At 32.1% G+C, this 23,873-nt stretch overlaps 1 protein-coding gene across 1 annotated transcript in view; it reads right to left on the bottom strand.

Annotated features, from left to right (window-relative positions):
- Positions 1-23,873, bottom strand: part of LOC130448365 (disintegrin and metalloproteinase domain-containing protein 10-like) — a 237,446-nt gene that overhangs the window by 52,420 nt on the left and 161,153 nt on the right. Inside the window, exon 6 of the mRNA XM_056785723.1 lies at positions 9,938-10,078. Coding sequence (XP_056641701.1) covers positions 9,938-10,078 — 141 coding nt within the window. The remainder of the gene's footprint in view (positions 1-9,937; positions 10,079-23,873) is intronic.

The raw sequence follows: 23,873 nt of genomic DNA on the forward strand, positions 1-23,873 counted from the left end.
CGACAAATTTTCAAACAGAATACCTATTAATGAATTCACTATGTATCAGCAATGAACATCTGTCGTGTATTTTCAATTTTAGAAATTGTTGTATAATATTTATCTTTTTATTTAAGTGCTCTCATCAGGTTTTTAAATAACAGATTTGCCATCCGTGAAAAGTTCCGGAAAGGGTCGAATCCACTTATTGTTGAAAACATTTCGAGCTCCAATACTCAGACTCTTTCGCGGATATATATGTATGGCCGTTTTGCATTACCATTAAACCCAAGAATTTCTTTTATTCCTTCCCACAACTTTAAAATGTCGTAGATAAACATAATAGGTCACAGGCTGCTTAAGAAAGGAATTGGGAAAGGCGGATAATGGGTCTAATTAGCTCTAGGGAAACCCGAAGGTTTCAACTACTGACTGGAATCCTGATGCAATAAATGCAATGTCGAAGAACAAATTTAAACTTAGAAGTTTCATAAATATTTATAAATTTACGTATTTACGTAATTATTTTATATATACGAAGAACGTATCAGGCCGATGGGCAAGTTACATTACATTACCAAAAATTCTTAGTACTGACCCTTTTTCAAGAAATGTTTCCACTCCACTTGTTCCATTACGTATGAAATTGAAGTTTTCATGAAGCTAATGTGGCTCTGCATATTAACTATTTTTTTATTCAATTTTAAAACTACCTCCTCCAGCATAATGTTGTTATTGTGATTTTCCTGATTACTGAGCTTATTTCTCGGCGCAATATTCTAAGTGGGTCTTGATGACGTCTATAAAAATATTTTATTGCATGTCATCTTGTAGAGTAGAATAATTTGAAAATTTCCCGCTAGACAGCTCCGGACCATCGATCATCTCATACAATGTTTCCATTTCCATGCAGTTCGTCTTTTAAACAAGGAGCCTCTAATTTTCGGCATTACGCTTTGCCTTGTACCGAAAACCAAGTAGCTAGAAACTTGATAAAGCGTCTTTTTGTGTAAGCATGCTTTGATAATTTCATTTTACTCTCCTCTTTCAACCGCATTCCGTGTCTTGGTGTAAGGATTAACTTTAGGCCAGTTATCAAGTAAAAAAAAATGAAGCTTCATTTTACGAATTATCAATACAGGTGGAAATTTACATAATAACATCTGATGGTATAAAGCAGACTGCGTATCTAAAAGTTATCAATTCATCAGGGGAATAAAGAATTTATAGAGAAAACTACAGAGAAAAAGAATAAACTAAAAAGCAAGTGAAAGAATAAAGATACTCGCGGAAAGCTGATCAAAATGTATCCAATTATTTTCAGAGGGCGTCTATAAATCAACCGGCAACCCTTTAATTTAATTGAGTTTACAAGTACAAGTATACACTTATTTATATTAGGATGAGATGTCACAGGTAATTCATTCAACGAACATATTTTTATTTAAATTAAATATTTATTCAAAATTCAAAGTGGTTTCAAGATATTTTGGAAGAAAGTACAAGTTTTGTAAGAATTAGTTTGGAGCATTATTGAATAGATGAAAAAAAAGCTTGCACAACTCGGTCTTGGTCTTGGTCTTGATCATGGTCTTGGTCTTGGTCTTGGTCTTGGTCTTGGTCTTGGTCTTGGTCTTGGTCTTGGTCTTGGTCTTGGTCTTGGTCTTGGTCTTGGTCTTGGTCTTGATCTTGATCTCGATCTTATTCTTGTATTTCTTATAAGACCAAGACCAAGACAAAACCAGTCTCGCTCATTACGACAAATTAAATAACGATCTGATTATAAATATTGCAAGATTCCTATACGATTATTTGAAAAAAATATAATATATAGAGTGGAGAGAGTAGCTATCTGGTCGTAATATTAGATGGAAGTCATTACAAAAAAATAGTACATTGCTGTATTTATACACAATGTATACACACTATATTTTTCGTATAATCTGCCCTAAATACTAAACTTATCTACGAGATATTCCTAATCAAGAGTTTATTCATTTTCTTTGAGCAAAAAATACGACTTTTCAGCATGAAATATTGCTTTGTTCCAAACAGAGGTCTTACCTTATGTTAATATTGCGTTAGCAACAAATTGTTGACCTAAGCATTGAGATATTTTGCCACTAAGTTGAAGAGGCATACCTTTCATATATTTATTTGATTCACGTAATTATCCAATACTTCTTCATACTACGATAAACATTCTTCTCAATTCAGAACTTCATCATAAACCCTCATTATTTACATTGTTCAGGTAAATAATTCCAAAGTCAATGAGGTGTGGTTTACTTTGAATCATTGTATACAGTTTTTATATCAATCTTATTGTATTCTTATCTATTTAAGTTTCAAGAATCTTATTCATTATTCAGGTAATGGTTGGGATGAGAGGAAATGAAACTTCAAATAAACCAATTATGTTCCAACGAGATCGAGACAACAGTTAGACAAACGAACTTATCCAGCTGAAGCAGAGTTTAATTCAGAAAGACGAAAAAATCTAAAAATATCAAACACTTATGAACTACGAAATAATGAACTAAATAGAAGGAGACGACGAGGTAGAGTACGTAAAATAACAGAGACAAAATTCGCACAAGTACAAAGAAAAGACGACTAATTCGTTTTAAAGAGATTCTTAAATTAAAACTCAATAAAATATATGACGATAGGACACAAATGTGGTCAAGTATTTCGTACAGTTTACATTTGCCTTTTCAACGTTGTCTCCTAAAGGGACAATATTTACAAAAAGGTCCAAAATTTGTTTACTGCGATCATGATAGACGAGTGGATAAAAGTCAAACGGGTCCGTTCCTCCTTGTTAGCTTTGCGCGTGCTCTGGAACGTAACGTCGTCTGCGCGGTCTCAAACGCCCCAAGTAGAAACTTTGTACTCGATTTTTTTCTCAACCATCAAACAATTTGCGTTAATATTTACGTGTAAATATATTTTATGTTGATAGGTAAATCATTGAGTAAGTAAAGTGTGTAATATTTACATATACGTATCATATTACTTAACTAAAATATCATTTTTCATAACCTCAAAGTAGATTATGGAAAGTAATAATAAAGAAGAACTGAAATCTGAATTATTTATTATGGAAAGTAAAACTGAAGAGGAATTGAAGACTGGATTATTTAATTGTCCTGAGTAAAATATTACACGTACTTTTCTATTTATTTCTATGTACATATAATTACAAATTCAATATCTAATTAATGAATACACATTTTCCAAATTTATTTTCTTGGTTAATGTGGTGTTATGTGAAAATATTTAGTATTCGAATATTTTTGTGTGTAAATTTTCATTCAATGGCTATAATAATTAATGATAGTCTGGAAAAATAGTTACGTTAAGGAAAAGTTATTTGTTGTAACAATTTATACAATCTGAAAGAAAATATACTCAAGTCTCTTTATTTAATACTTTCTATTATAATCCCAAAACTATGAATTTAAATCCAATTTATATGTGTTAGTGATACCAAAAGCGAACAATTTGAATAAATTTTAGAAAAAAATAGTGAATAGAACAAAAGTCCATCCAAATTTTATCGAAAATTTTCTGAAGAAATATCAATTTTTGGTATCAACATTGTAATGAAACAAAACTAATCACCAACTAATTCAAATCCAATTTTCTGAAGTTTCTTGTAATCGGAGGATGTTATTGTTAATTAATATCAAAATAAAACTAAATAATATGCAGAAAATAGATTAGAGCAAAGCTCAATTTCAACTTTTTTCGAGTAAATTTCAATTTCATGAAAATGTTTTACAATTTGAATGAACATTTTATTGACATGAAATTAATCAATCAATAATAATAATATTCTACCAACGAACAAATACTATTTCAAAAGTACCCGCCAAGACGCAGCGTTGCCAGAGCTAATACAATTGTACAATTTTAGTACATTTTAGTGTATTTTATACGCTACTACATTTTTCCTTTTTTCTAATACATTTTCCCTGCGTTCGCAAATATAAAGTTATTTTCTATTTTCGTTTAATAAAATAAACTAGAAATTGTACAATTGTAACAATAATTAGAAACAGAGCCAAGTTGATTTATATTTAGATCGTGAGATTTTTGTACTGTATTGCTAATTTTATCGGTAAACTTTATATAAATTTTTCATCCTTAAAATAATAATTGACACAGTCTATAACATTTTTGGAAAAAAAATTTAATTTAAACTTATGTTTATACATCTTTCTATAATTTTATTAAATTTGTTTGAAGTTGGTACAATCTAGTACATTTTCTAGTTCAATTTTTACATTCAGCTTTTAAATTGTGGCAGCACTGGGAACGGACCCGTTTGACATTTATCCACTCGTCATGATAGTGACCAAGAACGTTTGTATGCTTTTTATCAAAATAAATAAAAACTATGGTTAGTATATTTTTTGTATAAAAACATCGGACACTTCTTCTGCAGAAGTTAACGAACTATATAAAATGAACAAAGTTTTTTCTTTAACTTGAATATAATAAGGAAGGAAAACCCAAAATTCCCCGATTAGTTATTCTAAGCGAAAAGTTAGTTTATGCTGTGAGTAATGTTTTTCTCATTCAAGATAACCTCCATTTCCTTTTATCTATAGGAAGGCACATGTCTAAAACCGTATGTTCTCATTGTATATGACTCAACTACGTATCTTCCCGATAATTCAACAGTGCTTCAGAATGTAACAGTGAAAATGACTCACATCTAAGGGTAGATAAGAGGATTTTTAACTATGGGATGTGATGGGAAAATTTAGTCATGGTTCACAAGCTGATAAACATTTTAGAACTAATAAGTTTCTTATTGGACTGTTGTATTTGGTAAAAGATTTGCTTCGAAGCGATTTGCTCTGTTACTTCGACTATTTTTGTGCAAGTTTAAATTTAACACTGTTTTTAAACAATTTTGGAAAATGTCGGGTTTGAATGATTCACTTCGAAACATTCATAGATAGAATAGAAAAAGACATTACGAGTTACTAGCCGATCCATCCACGTGTTACTGCGACTCAGTACGTATAATATCAATTGAATTGTTACTATACTACAAGAGATGTACACTATCGGTCAAAAGTTTTTGCCCTTTCTATAGTTTGAGTGACAATAAATAAAAACAATACATATTTAACTTCTTGATACATCGATGTAACACCTTTTTGCTTTCATTATTTTTGAACACAATTTTTTGTAACAAATTTCAAATATTCGCCGTCTACTTGGATCTATTCGTTTTTCAGAATAATCCAAAGGTGTGAAATGGAAATGAAACACTGCTTTCTAATTTCTCTTTGTGTTGTGTTGAGATAGGGCAACTCAGACGATCAAATAATGACTGTCAGTATATTCTTCATTTCAAATTCTTTCGATACTTTTTGTACAGCTTCGATGAATGCTTTCTATATTCATTCATTTCAACATTTCTTTCCTTGTATCTACCGGTGTTGCATACACCAACCTTTCAGTTTATTTAGGGAACCGTGATCCTCGTGCAAATGGACCTTCCCGACTAATCCAATTATTAGGAAAAATGTTATTAAGATGATTTTTTACATAATTTAGGAAGTGAACCACATGTTTCTGCGAATTTTTAGAGCAATATCACATAACATGGGTGGGATAAATTCTAAGCATCACCGACCATAAAGGTTATTACCAGAAAAATATGCACCTATTAAAATATTACAAACTTTTCCTGCCCACACTTCAATACAAATACATAAAACCATCTCGTATGAAACCAGCTTCATCAGTACTTCTCCCACAAATGTATTGTTAACTCGTTGTTTATCATTGTGGTTTTAATCTGTATATTAAAATTTTATCATATTTGTATCTTCATTTATTTATTTTTATGTTTGTTTTTTAGTTTTTCTCTCTCTTCATCTATCTAGAAACCAACGAGCATAGGCCAGTCTTGTTGGATAAACCTCTACTTCCATGGCATGCACTTTCTGGATGTGAGAGGATAAAGAAATTGCTCCTGGAGAATCCTATGAATAGTTGTTGTTGATATGTTAAATTGTAGTGACATTTTGCGTATTCTAATTGTGAAATCAGCATCAATTGCATCTAATGATGGTGTTCGTATAGTTCGATGTTGCTCTTCGTCAATTTTTTTTGGTAGGACACTTACTGATATATGTTATAAAAAATAATTGAAACTAGTTCACTTAATTTATGTAGATAAACCTGTTTCCCGTAAGCTGCGATCAACCCTAACAAAAGTTCTACAGACGGGTAAAGTTCTCCCAATAAAGCGTTTATTATATAACATTCTGGCTTCTGACGAGTTACCAGAAGCTAAACCATACATTAAATTGATGTTAATATATTCACTAAAGATAAATTCTAGCATATTGAAACTTTAAATAAGATAGAGATAATTATTGATGACAGGTTTAGAAAAGATTAACAGTGAACTGATATTAACTATCTGCCAGTAGCCAACTACATAAAAAATAATTATTGATCTCTTTCAAGTTCTTCCTTATGCCAGTATCTTCGATAGTATATAGTACAAATGTTTATTTATTTATCCATTAGTTCTCCAAATGAATGTGTTTTAATATTTGTAAGTATTTTCAATGAACAATTACAATTTATTATAATATTTGTGAGAATGTCTTTTTATGGCGAACGTTTTTCTTGGCTTTTATAAGGATCTAAAAATCTACATATTTCCTAAACCGTAAAGTTTATCGAATTAAACAAAGAGTACCTAATAGTTGAAAAATCGATAGAAAAATTTCATTGTATATTAAAAATTCATAATGTTCGAATGTATAATTTAGAAAATATACTTAAATATAAGTTCGGATTTCGCAACTTTAACTATAACTCGAGGGGTTGTATGAGAAAATTTTTTTATGCCAGAACATTATTTTCACGTTATCTATTCACTTTCGAATTTTTTGCATCAAGTCCCGGAACTGTGAATCAAAGATGAGAAAATCAAAGCATTGGATGATTATAAGCATCCATGAGTATCGCCCTGTATCCCTATGATATCCAACGAAAATGTACATGGTTTACCTCAGCACACGTTCAGAATATTAAAGCCTCCTCTCGCCACAACATAATATACATTTACAGAACACATAATATACATTCAGATTGTTTTATATGATTTATGAATGTGTAGTTATAAGCAGAAGGTCGGCAATCTTTAGAAATGGAAGAGAAAATGTCACAGGAGACCATTACACACACAGACACACCACTAACACGTACATGATATAATGTTGTGTCTTCTGTTATCATCCGAGAAATTTTATAAATATTGTTCCAAATCGCATTTTCTTATTAATTTTGAAAAAAAATGAACCATTAATTTACTAGTAAATATTTATCCCATATAGGAATTTACGATGGTCCCAGTATAGGCCCAGAATTGGGTCAAGTATGTACAACTCTGGCCCTAGCTTGAGACTAGTAGAATATAATACTCATGGTTTCAACCAGAAAGAATCCACAGTAAGAAAAATCTTCCTAGACATAAGCAAAGCTTTCGATCGAATGTGGCACAAGGGCTTGCTTTACAAAATGATAGAGAGATGATACTCTAAACTACCCACAAAACTGAGTACGTACCTTAAAGACAGGAAGTTTCAGGTGATGGTTGCAAACGTGAAATTGGAAGTCTAAGATCAGCAGGTTAGATGCGGTACTTTCACCGATATTATATAACATATACGCAGCGGACATCCCAAAAATGTAGAACACCACGACAGCGCTATATGCGGATGATACCGCAATAGCAACATCACGAAAAGACTCCAAGTCGAATGGTGTGAAACATGGAAAACAAGATTGAACTAACAACATTATAGAATTCTACAGTTATTCCACTGAAACGGTGTTCTAAGACTTATCTTGGAAGATCGAGAAACAATTTAAAACTCGTAGATACTAACATATCAACGCCTGATATTGTAGAAAATTTTTGAGCAAAAATATAGACAAACCAAATATATATCGTGGCTGATGATGAGTATTGTTCAGTTATATATAGAAATTTGATATGAAAACACTTAATATTGATTCCAAAAATTACCCTAAAACACATTTTTAAATGATCAATACTGATTATTATTCGAGTTCAACCTCTAGACGTTGGATTGGGAACTAGAACCCGATATACTAATTCTCTTTTGACAAATCTGTTATTATTCCTTTTGAAATCATAATCCCATCCGTTTGTATTCTGTTTTAGCTTTATTTAAAAAATTGGGCGATAAGAAGGTGGAACGCTTTTATATTTGGATTATTGTTGATGTCCAAAAATAGCTATAAATATATATACAAATTTCCATTCATTCCCATGAAAAATTTAGAAATATAGAATATCCTCCGTAGACTAGATTTTTCTACATTTCAATTTTTTCCTTATGTAAGTAACACGATGTTCACAGTATGCAGTATAATTAGAAATGTTTGTATTTTAATACCTCCTGGGAGTATTTTCAATAAATAGCTAAAATTTATGATAATTTTTTTCAGAATGTCTCTTTATGGCCTCGGCATGTACAACGATCTAAAAATCTACATATCTCGTAAGCCATAAACTTTATCGACTTTTTGCTATCATTAGATTGTACAGGTTGTCCTTATAAAATTTACGGCTTGTTAACCATTAGGCATGAGCCGCCGCTAACATTCAGATAGTAATGTAGAATGATTTATTCCGTCAAACTTATTTCATGGATATACGTAATCATCCATTAAAAATTCATAATATTCCAATTTATAATTTAGAGTTTATACTCAAACTTGAGTTCTGATTTGCAACATTCAATGCCTACAACTCAGAAACGAGGAGTCTAGAAATTTTTTTCTTATCACAGCATTTTTTTCACGTCATTTACTCACTCCCGAAACACTCAGTATATCGAATTTGCCAGTGATAACTTATTATGATATTAGGTATGTGGATCGTACTACAGTTCGTAGCAAACCACGGATCTTGTCTATAAACTTACCTCAGCGTAAATGTCTCTCTATCATAAATACGGGGTGTGTCAAAAGAAACTTCACATTTAAAAAAACAATATAAAAAAAGTAAGTTAGGTTAGGTTTATTTAAAAAATATTTGTTATAACATATTAAGATACATTTTCTAGGAAATTATTTCTTTGAAATAACATTTCAACAACGCCTATTTTCTTTCATTTGTACCAGGGAAGTCAGTTTGTTAGCGTTGGCTTTGGATTTGACAGGAAAAATTCCATGATCCTGGCAGAGATCTATCAGGCCTATGTGAAGTTGCTCTATCTTTTTAGAACCATATTTTTTCGTTATATACATTAAAATTTAGTATTTTTAGCACGAAAAAGTTATCTAACATCTGCACATAACGCTCTAAATTCACTGTAACTGAACGTCCCCTTCCATTTTCAATAAATTAATGGCTTATAATTCCTCACGCTGATGCCGCAGCCTTTAAAGTCACTTTAGGTATCTGATGTTTATGTTCTGGATTGGTTGAACTCTAATAGCGGCAATTTTGCTTGTTGAAATGTCCATTAAAAGGAAAATGAGCCCCATCCGGAAACGAGTTGGGCATCTTTTAATTGACATCAAGAACATTGCATAATTTTCTACGTGGTTCTGTATCCGAATTACCATTTTGTAAAGCACACACACGCACGACGCACGGTCCGCTTCCGAGAAACTAACGACTAAATTCCTAAGAGCAAGATATAATTAAATTAATGTTTATGTAGTGGTACCAACTAGCAGGTATTTTTTCAATTCCTGGCCAGCGTTTTGTTCCAAATTCGTTAAAATAATCCATTTAAAATACAATGATAAAATTATACAGTAATCAAAATCTTTACTTGTTTATTGATTATAGAAAACTGAAAACTAATAAAATGCGCATGAAATAGAATGAGAAATAATTTTCTTCGATCACCGATAGAAACAAAAAAACACTTACCTGAAAAAAGTTCTAGAAACTTTTCCACTCCATAATTGTTAGGAAACCTGTAAAGAGGGTCCTTGAGTGCGTCAAGCGTATGAACTTTGATCCTTTTCACCATGAAAGTGATATTGTCGTTTCTGCCATCCTGATTGAAATCTGAAAGAGAAAAAACGTTGCCACATTTATCATTGAATGCATTCGCCATTAGAGTTTAAAATTTCTCGATTCTGCTTATATTGCTGTTAACAAATGAAGTGAACCAAGGGTGCTAATGGATCGACACAATGTCTAAATATCCTCAAAATTGTTGTACGAAATAGCAGATACGGGTGAGTATATTAGAGATATGGGCGAATCCCACAATTGTAAAGGGTGACACAGATTGTAGTCGTTTATCATGTACCAAAAATTTGTTTTTAATAGATGTTGAATTTTTGAATAACATTCAAAAAAAGGAGATTCGGTATTAGATAATACAAATAAGTGAGTGGATTATAACAAAAACTGTTCAATTCCTTACAAATTTACAAAAACTATTTTCTTTCACTCACTCTTCAAGGACTACTTGGTGTTAGTATTAATAACAGAATATTTATCCAATATTTGGAACTCTAAGCGATGTTATGAAGTTCATTTAGATCAGTCACTCATTTTGATATATTTCTTGACATTTCTCACTCCTAACAAGCCCTAACCATGTAAGATCTCTCGAATCTAGTGTTAATTTCACTGTAATCATAATTCTATGAGAATAATTTCCTCAAACACTCAATACGACAGCATCGGTTTGAAGTTGATTACAAACACCACCAAGCCACAGCAGCCATTTTGTTATTAGTGCGGTTACCGACATTGCTGCGGAAATACATGCTGTGCCAGTCAAACTCTAAGGCCATATGTAAGTCGTTTTAAAGATAGTTAATTAGTAATTCATCTCATTACTTATCATAAATATAAGGCCTGCCTTTTGATGTTGATTTTAAGTATAAGGGTTTCATTTGACCTTGTTTCGTTTCAGTCCCTAGACCGTTAAGGTCCTAATCATCATAGTGACTAGGTAGTAGGAATATCAGCTTCAATTTAGAATCTTAATTCATCCAAATTATCACCTTTCCATCGCTACAGAGTATTATTAAAAATCGAAGGCCAGCTTCGGCAATAGCTTCATGTTAAGTGTCATGCTAGAAGAAAGGTGTGATTTCTTCATTTCTCTCCAATAGCTTCACCTTTTTCTTCTTACCCTAGTGGGACCAGTATCATTCAATGCAGAATTTAATTTTCTAAGGCTCTTATAATAACCAGGTATTCGTATATTGCGAGTCCTTTAAGATATATAACCGTCCCCACTACAATAGCAGAACTCCGGCAAAGGAGAGACCTAGGAGTCATGTTGGGCTAGAAATGATGCCATTAGAATAATAAAACCTTTTGTAGCTATTACTCACGATTTGTCTGATTTTTATATTTAACATTACTGGTCATTCACCACTTTCTACCGTTGCTTCACCTGGAAGTTTGATCGAAGTATCGGATTCAGTATACTCCGATCTTTTTTCATGTCGTTGAAACACTTTTTATCATACATGAATCCCAATGGAGATATTAAAGTTTTGTTAGGATTTGAAGGTCACAAGATCCATTCAAAAAACTATCAATTTGGCACTTGAAAATTTGAGTACTGAAGTTGCAACTACCTGGCCATGCCACTTATAGATTTCAAACTTTGAATATCGGCATATTTGAACCCTTAGAAATATATTACGACTCGGCAATTATGAAATGGATGCGTTCTAATTCAGAATAACTAGTTACACAGTTTCAGGTCGCTAGACGCTGAAGCTTATGAGAAAGCTGCAACTTTGAACAATGACGCTGATGATTTTCTAGTTACTGGGATTTGGCAATTGGGCTATACGGTATCTTCTGAAGCTGACTTTATTATTTAAATCCTTCAAACTGTCCTCTCGAAGTAGAAAAAGAAAGTGAAGATAACAACAAATATGAGTAGGTGTCTAAACAGATGAGTTTATCTACAACAAATGGCACTAGAAACTTCGTTCCTCTTCTATCAAATATTATGCCGTAGAATTTTTTCACCCCTTTGATAAAATATAGATAATTTGATACAATATTTCAACACGACTCAACCCCTTGTCATAATTCTAAACCAGCGCAACCTTTTAACAAGGTAAATAGAAAATTGTTTGCTTGGCCTGGTAATTGACCAAATCTACTACAATTGAGAACTTAAAACATATTCTCGAATGTTCAGCTAAGATAAATAGGACTACGAAACGAAAAAATGATAACAGGCGCGCCATACAAGTGTGGTCTTATTATGATGATTTCAATTGTGAAGTTTCTGTACGAATAAAAAATGTCTACTCAAATGAATTAAAATGGATTTATTCTACTTGATCTATAAATCAGTACAACATCAATCTATTTCTTCATTAAGCTTACAAATATTCACGACTGTATCATTTCTGTAATAATGGAAACAGTCGTCCTTCGTCGTGTCAAATTAAGTGACATCTTCAAAATTAAATTTCTCGAGTTAAAATTTTGTATTTGATCCGTTTTTAAAGTACGACGTTATACAGAATTTTCAGCTTAATAAAGGAATTTTATTAATTATTTCACTTTGTTAGGGGCGGAACGAGACGCCGACAATACGACGATAACCTTGACTGACTGAATCAGTCATATTTTCGTTGAAGTGGAAGAGATTTTTTGACAAGATAAGGATTGTAATTAAAGTTACACTGGAAAGAAACATTTAATATTGCGGTAGAAAACTTTCAAAAAAACGCGGGCGTACAAACAAAATAACAGAACGTAAAACTATGTTTACAACCCGTATACATTCAAAAGAACAGATAGTTCAACAAATTAAAATGTTATTTGTTAGGTTAAACGCATTGTATTAGTCGAGCGTCATATCAAACTTGCAGAGTAATCAAGTATTGTTGAAATCTAGAGTCATAGGGTATTTCGTAGTGCCACATCAAACATTTTTTTCTATCCATACGCAGGGTTTGTTCCAAATGTGAATTTGGAATATTTACTTTATCATACAGTCAATTGTTGTTTAGTTTCAGGTTTATATGCTTAGATTCATGATTCGAGGTTTGTCACGAACTTATAGACGTCTTCTGAAGGATCGCGATTGAATTTTTTCAGCATTTCTTTGCGCTAAACGACACGAACTTTTTGTCAGCGATTCATGTGGTATCCAACGCGAAGAAATCTTTTTGACAGTATGCGAGTGCTCCTGATGTCCAAGTATGTCTCAATCTGTGGTATGTCACATGACGATCTTGTAATGTCAGTTTACGCACAGTGTCGATGTTGTCTGGCATAACACCCGACGATTTTGGACGACCTTGACGAAATTCATCCTGTAGCGAAGGACGACCAAGATTGAATTCGGAAAACCACGATGGTTCGAGATGATGCTCCATCACCAAAAGTCGAAGAGAGTTGATCGACACACTGCTGTTGGTTTAACCTACATTCAAAGTAAAAAAATCACCGCGATCTGTTTGACCAAGATGAATCGGTAAACAACTCAAATAGCACTCGTATGACAACACGATCTGAGTAAGTCATTAAAAATATCAAACTTTATGATGGTATATTTGACAAATTCACATCAGTATTGCCATGTCTCAAACTCAAGTAGTAACTCTCGTAGTTGGGTATTTCCGAGTAGAATTATGAAATAAGTAGAAAGAAAATAATTATAAAAAAGTTTCAATAGGAACGAAGTTCTTATAACTCATAGTCCACTTTATAGTTTATTAGATTGGAAGTGAATATGAAATTTCCCGTCGTCGTTGTCTCGCTGGATTTAATCCTTGCGGGAGATTTCAGTATACATAGATAGGTATGCCCATCTAAGTTACCTTCTGCCTTTGATTGTTATAACTTGGTTATCGAGGGTCTATCAGTCTGATAGTGTGATTGTAAGTGTTGGTGTAGTGGGTTTATTATTTGAATATGCCCAATACCAGACATTTATCTTTGTATAATGTTAAATATTGATAGTAACAACAATCCATGTCTTATATATGTATTCCCGATTTTTTCTTCTATTCACTCCTAATATTTTTATGGTTAGAACATTTCCACCACCTTATTTAGTTTTTTTAGGATTCACATAAACTCACAAGTTAAAACTGGTCAGTATATGTTTTTTTTGACCTAATAATTACCCATTTAGAAATATTTAAATTTAAAAACATTGTACAATGTAACCCAGACGGAGATACAATCTCTTGAATATAATCTAACTCACCCCCGGTCCGAACCATTAGTATCTGTTAGTCATTTGGTTGAAGGATACTATAACGTTCCTTATTTTTACCCTCCATTAACGTATCCTCTCGGATTACCAAATTTCTGTCTTATATTAATGTGACTGTGAAGAATCATAAATTCAGCTACTTAAATCCAAGGTATTTTGTATTCATTAAGTTTTTCGGTACACGATCTTAATGGGGACCCACATCATAGATGATTGATTTATTCCGGGTATTCCTTGGACATTTGAGTTTCATTAAGGTATCAAATTACGTACTTTATTTATATCTATCTGATTTGAACGACCATACTTATAAATAATAATAACCATATCAATATCTTGTTTTTCTATTCACCACAAATATATGTATATTTATACGAGGGTTGCCTGAAAACTTTTTTCGAGTCTTTACACTTGGTCCAGCGATCCAATGATGCTTTAAAGTTTCTAATCCTTCCAAATAATAGTAACCAACTTTCTTCTAAAAATCTAAAAATAGACGTTAACGTATGTCATTACGTTCTCGTCTGATAATAATCTCTCCACAGCAAGTGAAACTTTGATTTTAGGTAACAAGAGAAATTCGCTAGAGACAAACTATGGTGCATAAAGTGAATAGTTAAGTGTAATTCGTGTGAGAACGTGTTTTCATGATGGAAAAGCAATTTATTGTATCCCACAAAATGGTCAACATCACATTTATGAGCGTATTTGCCTTTTTGAAGCAGGTTCGCTCATTGCAACCCATTATAATGACTGTTTTTTTCCGTTTCAGGAGTGTATTTATGTTCCCAGATCTCTTCCACATTGAATCCAATCCATAAAGCTTGAAAAGTTGACAACGTTCGAATAGCTTACGAATGCATAATACTTAAGTCACTATATGGTAAATTCCTTCTTTTCATATGACCATAGCCTCTTCGGTCATACAGTAACATTTGGTGAACTTATTCGATGATATCACTGGTTTTCTTAGTTTTCGGTCCCACTGAATCCCTGTCGTCGGTTAAGCTAATATGGTCACGTTTACATTCAGCTGCCCAGAATCTTACATTTGTAAATAATAGTGAATAATAGTGTCTCAGTTTACAGTGTCTATCCCCTCTTTAATTGCAAAAACAAATAATTATATTGACAGCTTGATACTCATTTTTTCTATTCTCAAAGCAATCTCCACAACGACTTACTCATATGAATATCAAACAAAAACTTAATGCCCAAAATGGCTGAAATTTTAGTCAAAATTTCTCAACGTAAGCGCAAATTATTTTTCTACTGAGATCTTTTTAGATAATTCTGCTAGTTTATATTAACTTTTTCATGTCTTCGCCGTCCATCACAGTTATTTATAATAAATTATATGAAACTTCAAAGTTTCTCTGTATGTATCTCCTATTTTTTTTATATAAGAACTCCATTCAAAGAAATCAAATATATCATTTTATCAACCAAACTTAATCATGTACCTCCTTAAGGTCGGTTGAACTGTTTCAAAGAATGTTTGAAGACAAGCGGAGTAAATTCACACACTTGTAAATCCCATTAATCCTTGACGTTTATTTTTGTTCTCAGTCGGTCTCTAGAGACTTTCTGAGCTCCTCAAGAGTGCTCAATCGTCTCGACTTTGATTATACCCGGAACAACCGTAATATAGATACTAACCAAAGATATTTGATAGCGAAAAAAAAATATTTTATTGTTTAAATATTTTGAATTCGGATTAGAAATCTAAGGTGGTTGACACTTTTTTTACATTAATTTGGTAATATTCGATATGCGATATTTTCCACTTCAATTTGACAATTTGTAAAGACATATTTGTAGTGAACACAAATGAAATCAAAAAATGAAACTCAACTTTATTAAACATTAAATCTGAACTAAATAAGAACATGCTGAAGAATATCTTTAATTGGGGTTATTTGGAGTGATGGTAATTTCTAAAAAAATAATTTCTGAGGTGCAGCTGAAAATTTGTGTGGTGCATAAAACGTTTACATTTACCCAAAACGCAGGTAGTTTCGGATATGGTCAATAAAATGTGCCGGAAAAGGTATTCTCCGATACCCAACGGGTCTTCACAGCACACAGAATTAATGGAGGGAGTTATGAATCATCTGCCGCTATGCAAACCAGAAATATCTCAGTCTCCTGACACTTTGAATGATCGTTTACCGTATAAAGTCTTGTGTAGCTTTGTCAACTGATTTCAGGTTTTCCTTACATATTTTTCGGTTCTTTGAATGATTCACAGAAACCCCTGTTGTGACTACTAGATAAATGGAAAACTCTAGTTAATTCAGCAATTGTTATTATAATTGCATTATCAGATTTCTTGAGATTCCCTTTTTTTAAATACTCGAATATATTTAGAATAACTTGCTGTGTATGTTTTTTCATTGTCTTCATTCGCCCATGGTCTAGAGAGTGACACATAAACTAGACGATTTCCAAAAAGTAGCGCGGTTAAAATCGCGTTGGTAACGTTAGAAATATTAAATAATGATGGACATCATATGTTTTTCAAAATAGTAACAGGGTATAATACATACATACCGTTTTATAATAATTGGGACCACCAGAAGAGCCGTTTGTTGATTCGTGAAGATTCACCAACACTAACAATGACGAAGAAGCAAAGTTTTCTTCCATAGCACAAGATTAGAAAGAAATGAAATATGGGACGAAGAAATCACTTTTAAGATGCCCAAAGACAGAGATTGGGAATTAGATTATAGAGCTCTCAAAAGAAGGGGACGAAATAGAACACAACAGAGAAGCCTGTCAAGGCATGAATAGAATCAAGGAAAGAGAAAAGCCTAGGCAAGGCTAGGAATAGATACAATCCCGAAGTGGCTCCTACTGAGTAGATGAGGTTAAGTTTTTCGTTGGTAGATTTGGTGTCATAGTATCCAGCAGTTCTGAGTTATAGCAAACCAGTGCACCAGAAAATGTTTCACTGCAATTTTTGAATATGTTAATATTCACAGGTCAATATTGTATCACAATAGTGCCTTGTAATACGGACAATCACATATCTACATGAAAATAATGCAATACTCATTAAATATCCACCATATACCCCTGATTTGGTAATGTGTTATTTATGACTATTCTTTAATCGGAAGAAAAATGGACGTTACACGACGTATGTTAAGAAGATGAAGGATCAAGCTTTAAAGTTGTGAGTACTTCGATGGTGATCAACTTCTTAAAATTTAAGCGTCATCTCCGTATATTAATGCAACAAATTTCGAAACGTAGGGAGCGAGAATCTCATTTAACTACTGTTTGTAGTGATTCACCAAGAAATCATACATCCAGAGCTGAAGGACAAGCTATTACAATATGTTTGAGTGAGACTTTAATTCATAGAACAAAATGTTACGCAGGTTCTGCCTATGGAAGGTTTATCAAATTGAAAAAAAATTAAAACATCTAGGAATTTGCAGATTACTAGTTATTTTATAGTGAGAACTCAAAAAAATTGTGTTAAGCATTGTCATTCGTTATTATTTCCATAGAAACTCGCACTATCAAGTGGGTTCATTCATCTCAACATTCGGAATGTTTCTTTTTGGTTTTGTTGAAGATAAAATTGACTAAATTGCAACATGCTTCCATATATACGCCGCATTAATAAGAATCACGTGAATAAATATTGTAAATCTATATAGATAGAAACGTGCCTCCTCTATTTACAGATTATTGTAATCAACTTCCCTGAAAAACAATTGATTTTGTTTTAGTTATTGTGAACTCAATTTTGAAAATTACGTTTCTTCATTCAAATAATGAGCAACAAAAATATGTATATTCACAATTTATACAATAAATTCTATTACGTTATAATTCTTGTAATTTTTTCGAGAATGTAATTGTGAAAATGAGTATTCACTTACATCAAATTAGACAAGTGCGAAGATTTCCAACTACACGGATTTGCTTTTAGTTTCGTTCGAATGATCCAGTAAAAAGCATTTCATTTCTCTTTGTCTAACGTTTTGAGAAAAATTGTCTTTTCAGGAAAAATACGTGTTAGTTTTGAATTCAATTCAAGTTGAAGTAGTTTCTCTTTAATAGAGAAAATCGGATGAAGGCAATGGTGAAAAAGATTAGATTTAATTGAGTTTTTTATAAGAACGAATAAAACTACGGAAAACAAATCCATGAATCTGATATGATAGTCCAGTCAATTTAAATGTTTAAATTTAAAAGTTATGACCATGTTTTCTATATATTTTGAGGTGCTCTTTCCAATGGAATAAAAATCAGGGAGCAAAGTCTTCAATGAATTGCACAAATAACGGGAAAAGAATACTCTGATGATGAAATTAAGCGTGTCAATGGAGAAAGAATGGATATTTTGCTAAAAAATGTATATATTGCTATTAATGAAACTAGAAACTTTGCCATCAGAGGGGCTCAAGTAATTTTCAATCTTCGAGTCCATATGATTTATTATCTTCTGCTTATTAAATATCTATTTAATATTTCTAGTGATAATATAAGAGTGAAATATTTAAAAAACTGTTCGTGTAATATAATTTTTATCTATCAAAAATATATTTCGTATTTGAAATAATTTGAAAAATTTTTTATTCAACATTTTATTTGAAATATTTCCAACAATTATTCAATAAGAATCTTGGACAAGCTGAATGCACATAGGGAAAAATCAAACAGAATACAATTATATATGCGAATGAATCACAACAAATATTTGTATTTCAATGAATCTCAATAAAATATTACTTCAAAGAAACTTTCAATAATGAACGAATGCTTGTTAACAATGTACACTTTAATCTCTTTCCAAACACGCCGGCTACGTAATACAATAGAAATAGGCGTGCATATATAACTGATTATTTTTATTGAATATTTTACACTCACACAAATTTTTCTAATTCAATAGAATTTTTAATAAAAGAATTTCACCATTACCGCAAATTCGCTTGTTAAGTGTTGATGAACAATAGTTACGAAGCCGATTTATCCAAGGCAGCTCCACAAAAACTTGAAGCCCTCTTTGAAACTAAAACGTTATATATCCTGCGCAACAGCTTCTGATCCTCTACAAGGTCCAGATTCGTCCATCTTTGGAATATTGCTCACACATTTAAAGCATACCCTAAAGATGCTCGACTCAATACAGAAGAGAGCAGTTCGACTTATAGGCAGTCCAGAGTTGACCATAAACTTTAAACAATTTAGAAGATAGAAAACTCTGTTTTACCAATAATACCACGGCAAAAGCTCAACCAGTATAATGCGACCTAGAACAGTTTTAGCAAGACTTGCTCGACAGGCAGACGTGGCTGATGAACAACACCGAGTTCGCCTGCAGACGCCCAGAACTTCGATTTATCGGGACTTTTTTGGAAAAGTGCAAGTTTGTAGAATCAGCTACAAAGGCACGTCTTTCACAAGCACTACATTTTATTTTGATTTTTTAATGTTAGAAACATGTTTAATATAACATAGATAAACACACGCTCCGAAAAATGACATGTTAGTATACTCCCATGCTTCAAATTCACGGTATACTCATGCACAAAAGCAAGAATATGGAGTGAGCTGTGGTTCCAAAGAAGTTAGTCAAGTTAAAAGATATTCACAGAAGCAGAACCGATATATAAAAATTCCTCGACTAAGACTGATAGATAAATACAGAGTGAGTTTTATGTATTGAACGTCTGAATTATTTCGGAAACGGCTTGTACGATTTTTATAAATTTTTCCGGAAAAATAATGAGCGATGTTATTTTAAATGGATATACATAAAACTCACTCAGTATGCAATCTACCACCTCAGTTACGTATCTGCTGCCAGCACAACAAACAACTGACTTTACGTTGAGGATTTTACCCTATTTTAGGGCGGTATTAACAATATTATGAATTTACACGGGGTAAGTTTGATACGAAAAATTATGGTTGCCAGATAATTATTCTTGAAAATCAAATCAATCAATATTTTGAATGATTGAATGATAGAAGGATCGGAAAAATGAAATTTTTCGCGATTTGTATAAGTTCTACAAAGATAAAAAATCGCGGGCATTTTTTTTATGAAAAATAGTGAGAGTGATTTGAAATCTCACTTGAAAATTTTTCTCCCTATGGACGAGCAAAAAAATATATAGAAGATTGAAATTGCAGGTCCAACAGGATGTTTTTAGTTATTATTTATTTCTTTGTTTCCGCGGGTTATGACAAAAAAGTGAATCCAGTTTTCTAGGAATGCACATGAAAAAATATTTTAAACAGCCGATATCATGAGAATGGTCGATTCAGCGAAAATTTTGCATGCAGCAGAAAAAATACTAAATTGTATAAGCTTTCGAATAGCATAAGCAAAAATATGGAATAATTTTGCCATTTTGGATAAAATTGATTTGGACAGAAAAAAACAAAATATCGAAGCACATAGCTCAAAACCGAATTCCTCACCTAAAAATACATAAATGTGCACAATTTCGTAAGCGCTCGAATTAAAAAAGGACAAAAACCTTTATTGACTGGACTATGAAACGACTTATTCATACATTTAGCGTTCCGAACCATTCATTGAAGAATCTTAACACTGCTTTCATTATCTAAACATTTATTTTTTTCTTTTGAACGACTCCTTTTTAAGAAAATTACTTTGGTTATTCTGAAAGAAAATCTACCTTCAACTTCTACGGTATTCAGTTTTTAAACTTCTGGTTTAATTAAATTAAATTCTGTTACATTCTTTTGACGAAGGTCTTGAATCCGGTATTGTAGCACAAAATTTGGACTTTAAGTAGCCACAGAAGAAATTCCAACGATCTTATTGGAAGTATTTAGGTGCGTTGTTTGTTTGTATTTGATGTTCAAAGTATGTTATTAACGTATTTGCATCGATTTTTGATAAAAAAATGACACACAACCTAATACTGTTTCTTCCATTGTTTTCGAATCCATGAGTATTTTGCGAATATAAACGCTTACATATAAAACCAATATATAAAATATAAACACTTGATGGCCAACAAAAATTTAATAAAAGTCTATTCAAAATAATTTTCCTGTTGACTTGTTTAATTGGAGGTAGTCTACACCACTGGGGTGCTGATGAAAACTGTAGTGGTTTATTGTGCGCACAATTACCTACACCCCTTAATTAAATAACTTTCTAATGATTACAGAATACGTAGGTGAGATGGGAGATAGGAGTTAATTGGGATTCTAAATGTGTTTATTATATCAAATAGTTGACATTATTAGAGTTACAAAGTGTCTTTATTGACGTGTACGCTTTGCACAACAAAAGACAATATATGTAAGTGCCCATTCTCAATGATACAATTGTAGTCTGTCAGATGATAAGCTATTGCTCTAGGTAATGAGCTTCAGAAGTTTATAATTCATCATTTAATTTTGTCGCGTTTGTAGTATGGGACCTCAACTGTTATTTCAGTTTGAGCAGACATTCATTTTCGGCTATGATGTCTGCGCAACTAGAAATGTAGATTGGAATTTGATAGTTATTTATGATACAAATGTTTTATTTTGTGAATAAAAATGATTTTTAATTTTACGAACAAAGTAAAATCACTTTTAACACGTATATCATACATAATACATTATGAAAATTATGTCATAATATCTTGTCAGGACAACATTCTAACTTTTTATTGATAGTTTGTATAAACACTGCGCACCCCAATACAACCGGCACACAATAGAACTTTTGGGTCACACACAATACATTCGTTATTAATAAATATCACAACTTATGAATACTAAGATACTATGTTATTGAACTTATGGGCAGGAAAAACTATTTTTGCTTTCTTGGAATCCATTGTTTCAACTGTCTTTTTATTTATATGTTATAACGGTATACCTATGTTTCATCAACTATAATATTTCGACGTATCGTTTGAATTTTTAAAGCGAGCGAGCTTTTGATCAACATTAATGAATCGAAAACACCCGCCTTTCAGGTAGCTTTTTCACAAGTAACCTTTTATGCAAAATGTTGTATACTCCAACAATAAAGATGAATAGTAAAGAAATCGAGATAAAAACTGACCGTATATTTGCCGATTTCGACGCCGAAGCAGACATTCGAAATCGAAAAGGCAGCGAACAGAGCGTCATTTGATCTGCTGCCTCAGAAATCGAAACAACAGTATGATATAAGTTTAATAAAACTGTATTTATGGCTTTTTTCGAAGCAAAAATCAACAATGTGGTTGAACAATTCAATGATAAAAGTTAGTTTGATGATTAAGAATAATGTAGACATCACAAATATCACAAATTACTTGCATTTCTGATGCGACAAAATTGTGAAGTACCGTCCAAAGAAATCAAAAATTCTTGAAAGAAAACAAATTGTTGGTGTGTTTGTTACATGTCGCCGTGGATAGTTATGCAATTTGAAGTTAGATGAAATAGTAGTATTAGAAATATTAATGCTAATACATACAAAATTAAATGAAAGTCGAGTCCAATTTTTAGTACAATTTTGGTTTGATTACTTCACATGACTCTGCATCGAATGTTCCGTCGATCTTTCTTTGACTAATTTACCGAAGTAAACATCCAGGTGTAGTTTAATATACAGGAAGTCTAACGTAGAATGTCCAAGGTACTGTAACTAACATATGATGTCAGTAGTTGCGGTAAAATTTTTTAATGAGCAAAGCCCAAACATTTTTCAGTTTTGTATGTATCCTAGAGACGGGATCACTTTTTTGGAACACCTTGTAGAATAATATTTTGTGAAAATGTAGCTCTTTCTGGTGAAATTGTTCGTTTATAATTAATGGACGCAAGAATCTTGAAAAAAATAATCAATATTAACGTTTGAATCATATAACTAGGCGATTGAAGCATCGAGATGGTAATAATTCGTATTATACCACCGTAAAATAAATGACAGTTCCGTTAAATCCAATGAAACACACTAAAGAGAGTTATTATTCCCAAACCGTATTGTATACAGCTGAATTATTTAAATGAGTATATTCTGTTGTGGTAGAACTACGATATTGTGGAAATTAAAGCCGTACATGAAATTACAATGCTTCAACCCCTTTATAAGCTGTTATAAATTGTTCGGAGGGATTAAGTTGTGTGTGGTAGCTGAGATATTACACCTCTCAAGTCATCCATCATCTTTTAAATGATGATACAACTTCTACATACTTTAAATGTTCGTCATGATCGTGATTTTAGAAATTTCTCAACTTAATTTTTGAGTTTATCTCTTCTATTTTTTCGTAGCTCAAATCGATCGTTTTGTGACTAGAACTTTAATCAAATTGTTGAATAAGAAAATGGTCAAGATTCAAGTGACAAAACAGGTACAATCTTAGAACTAAATTTGTTATTTTGCTACAATCAATCATAAAATGGAATCTTAGAGAATGAAGAAGCACAGAACTTTCGAAATATCATGTGAATTTTCCTTCGGAAATAAAAGAGTGATTTTATCAAAATAAAAATCTTCTGCTCACAACGATGAAATAAATCCAAGAAAATTGTTAATAGACATAGACAAATCAACAAAAGTTATGATAAAACACAAATTAAAAGATCATAAAAATTACTGATAGTAATAAGACCTGACAGATCTTATGGACACTTATGTTTATCCGAAAT

This window comes from Diorhabda sublineata, chromosome 8 (genome assembly GCF_026230105.1).
Source record: "Diorhabda sublineata isolate icDioSubl1.1 chromosome 8, icDioSubl1.1, whole genome shotgun sequence".
In the NCBI taxonomy this organism is placed as follows: domain Eukaryota; kingdom Metazoa; phylum Arthropoda; class Insecta; order Coleoptera; family Chrysomelidae; genus Diorhabda; species Diorhabda sublineata.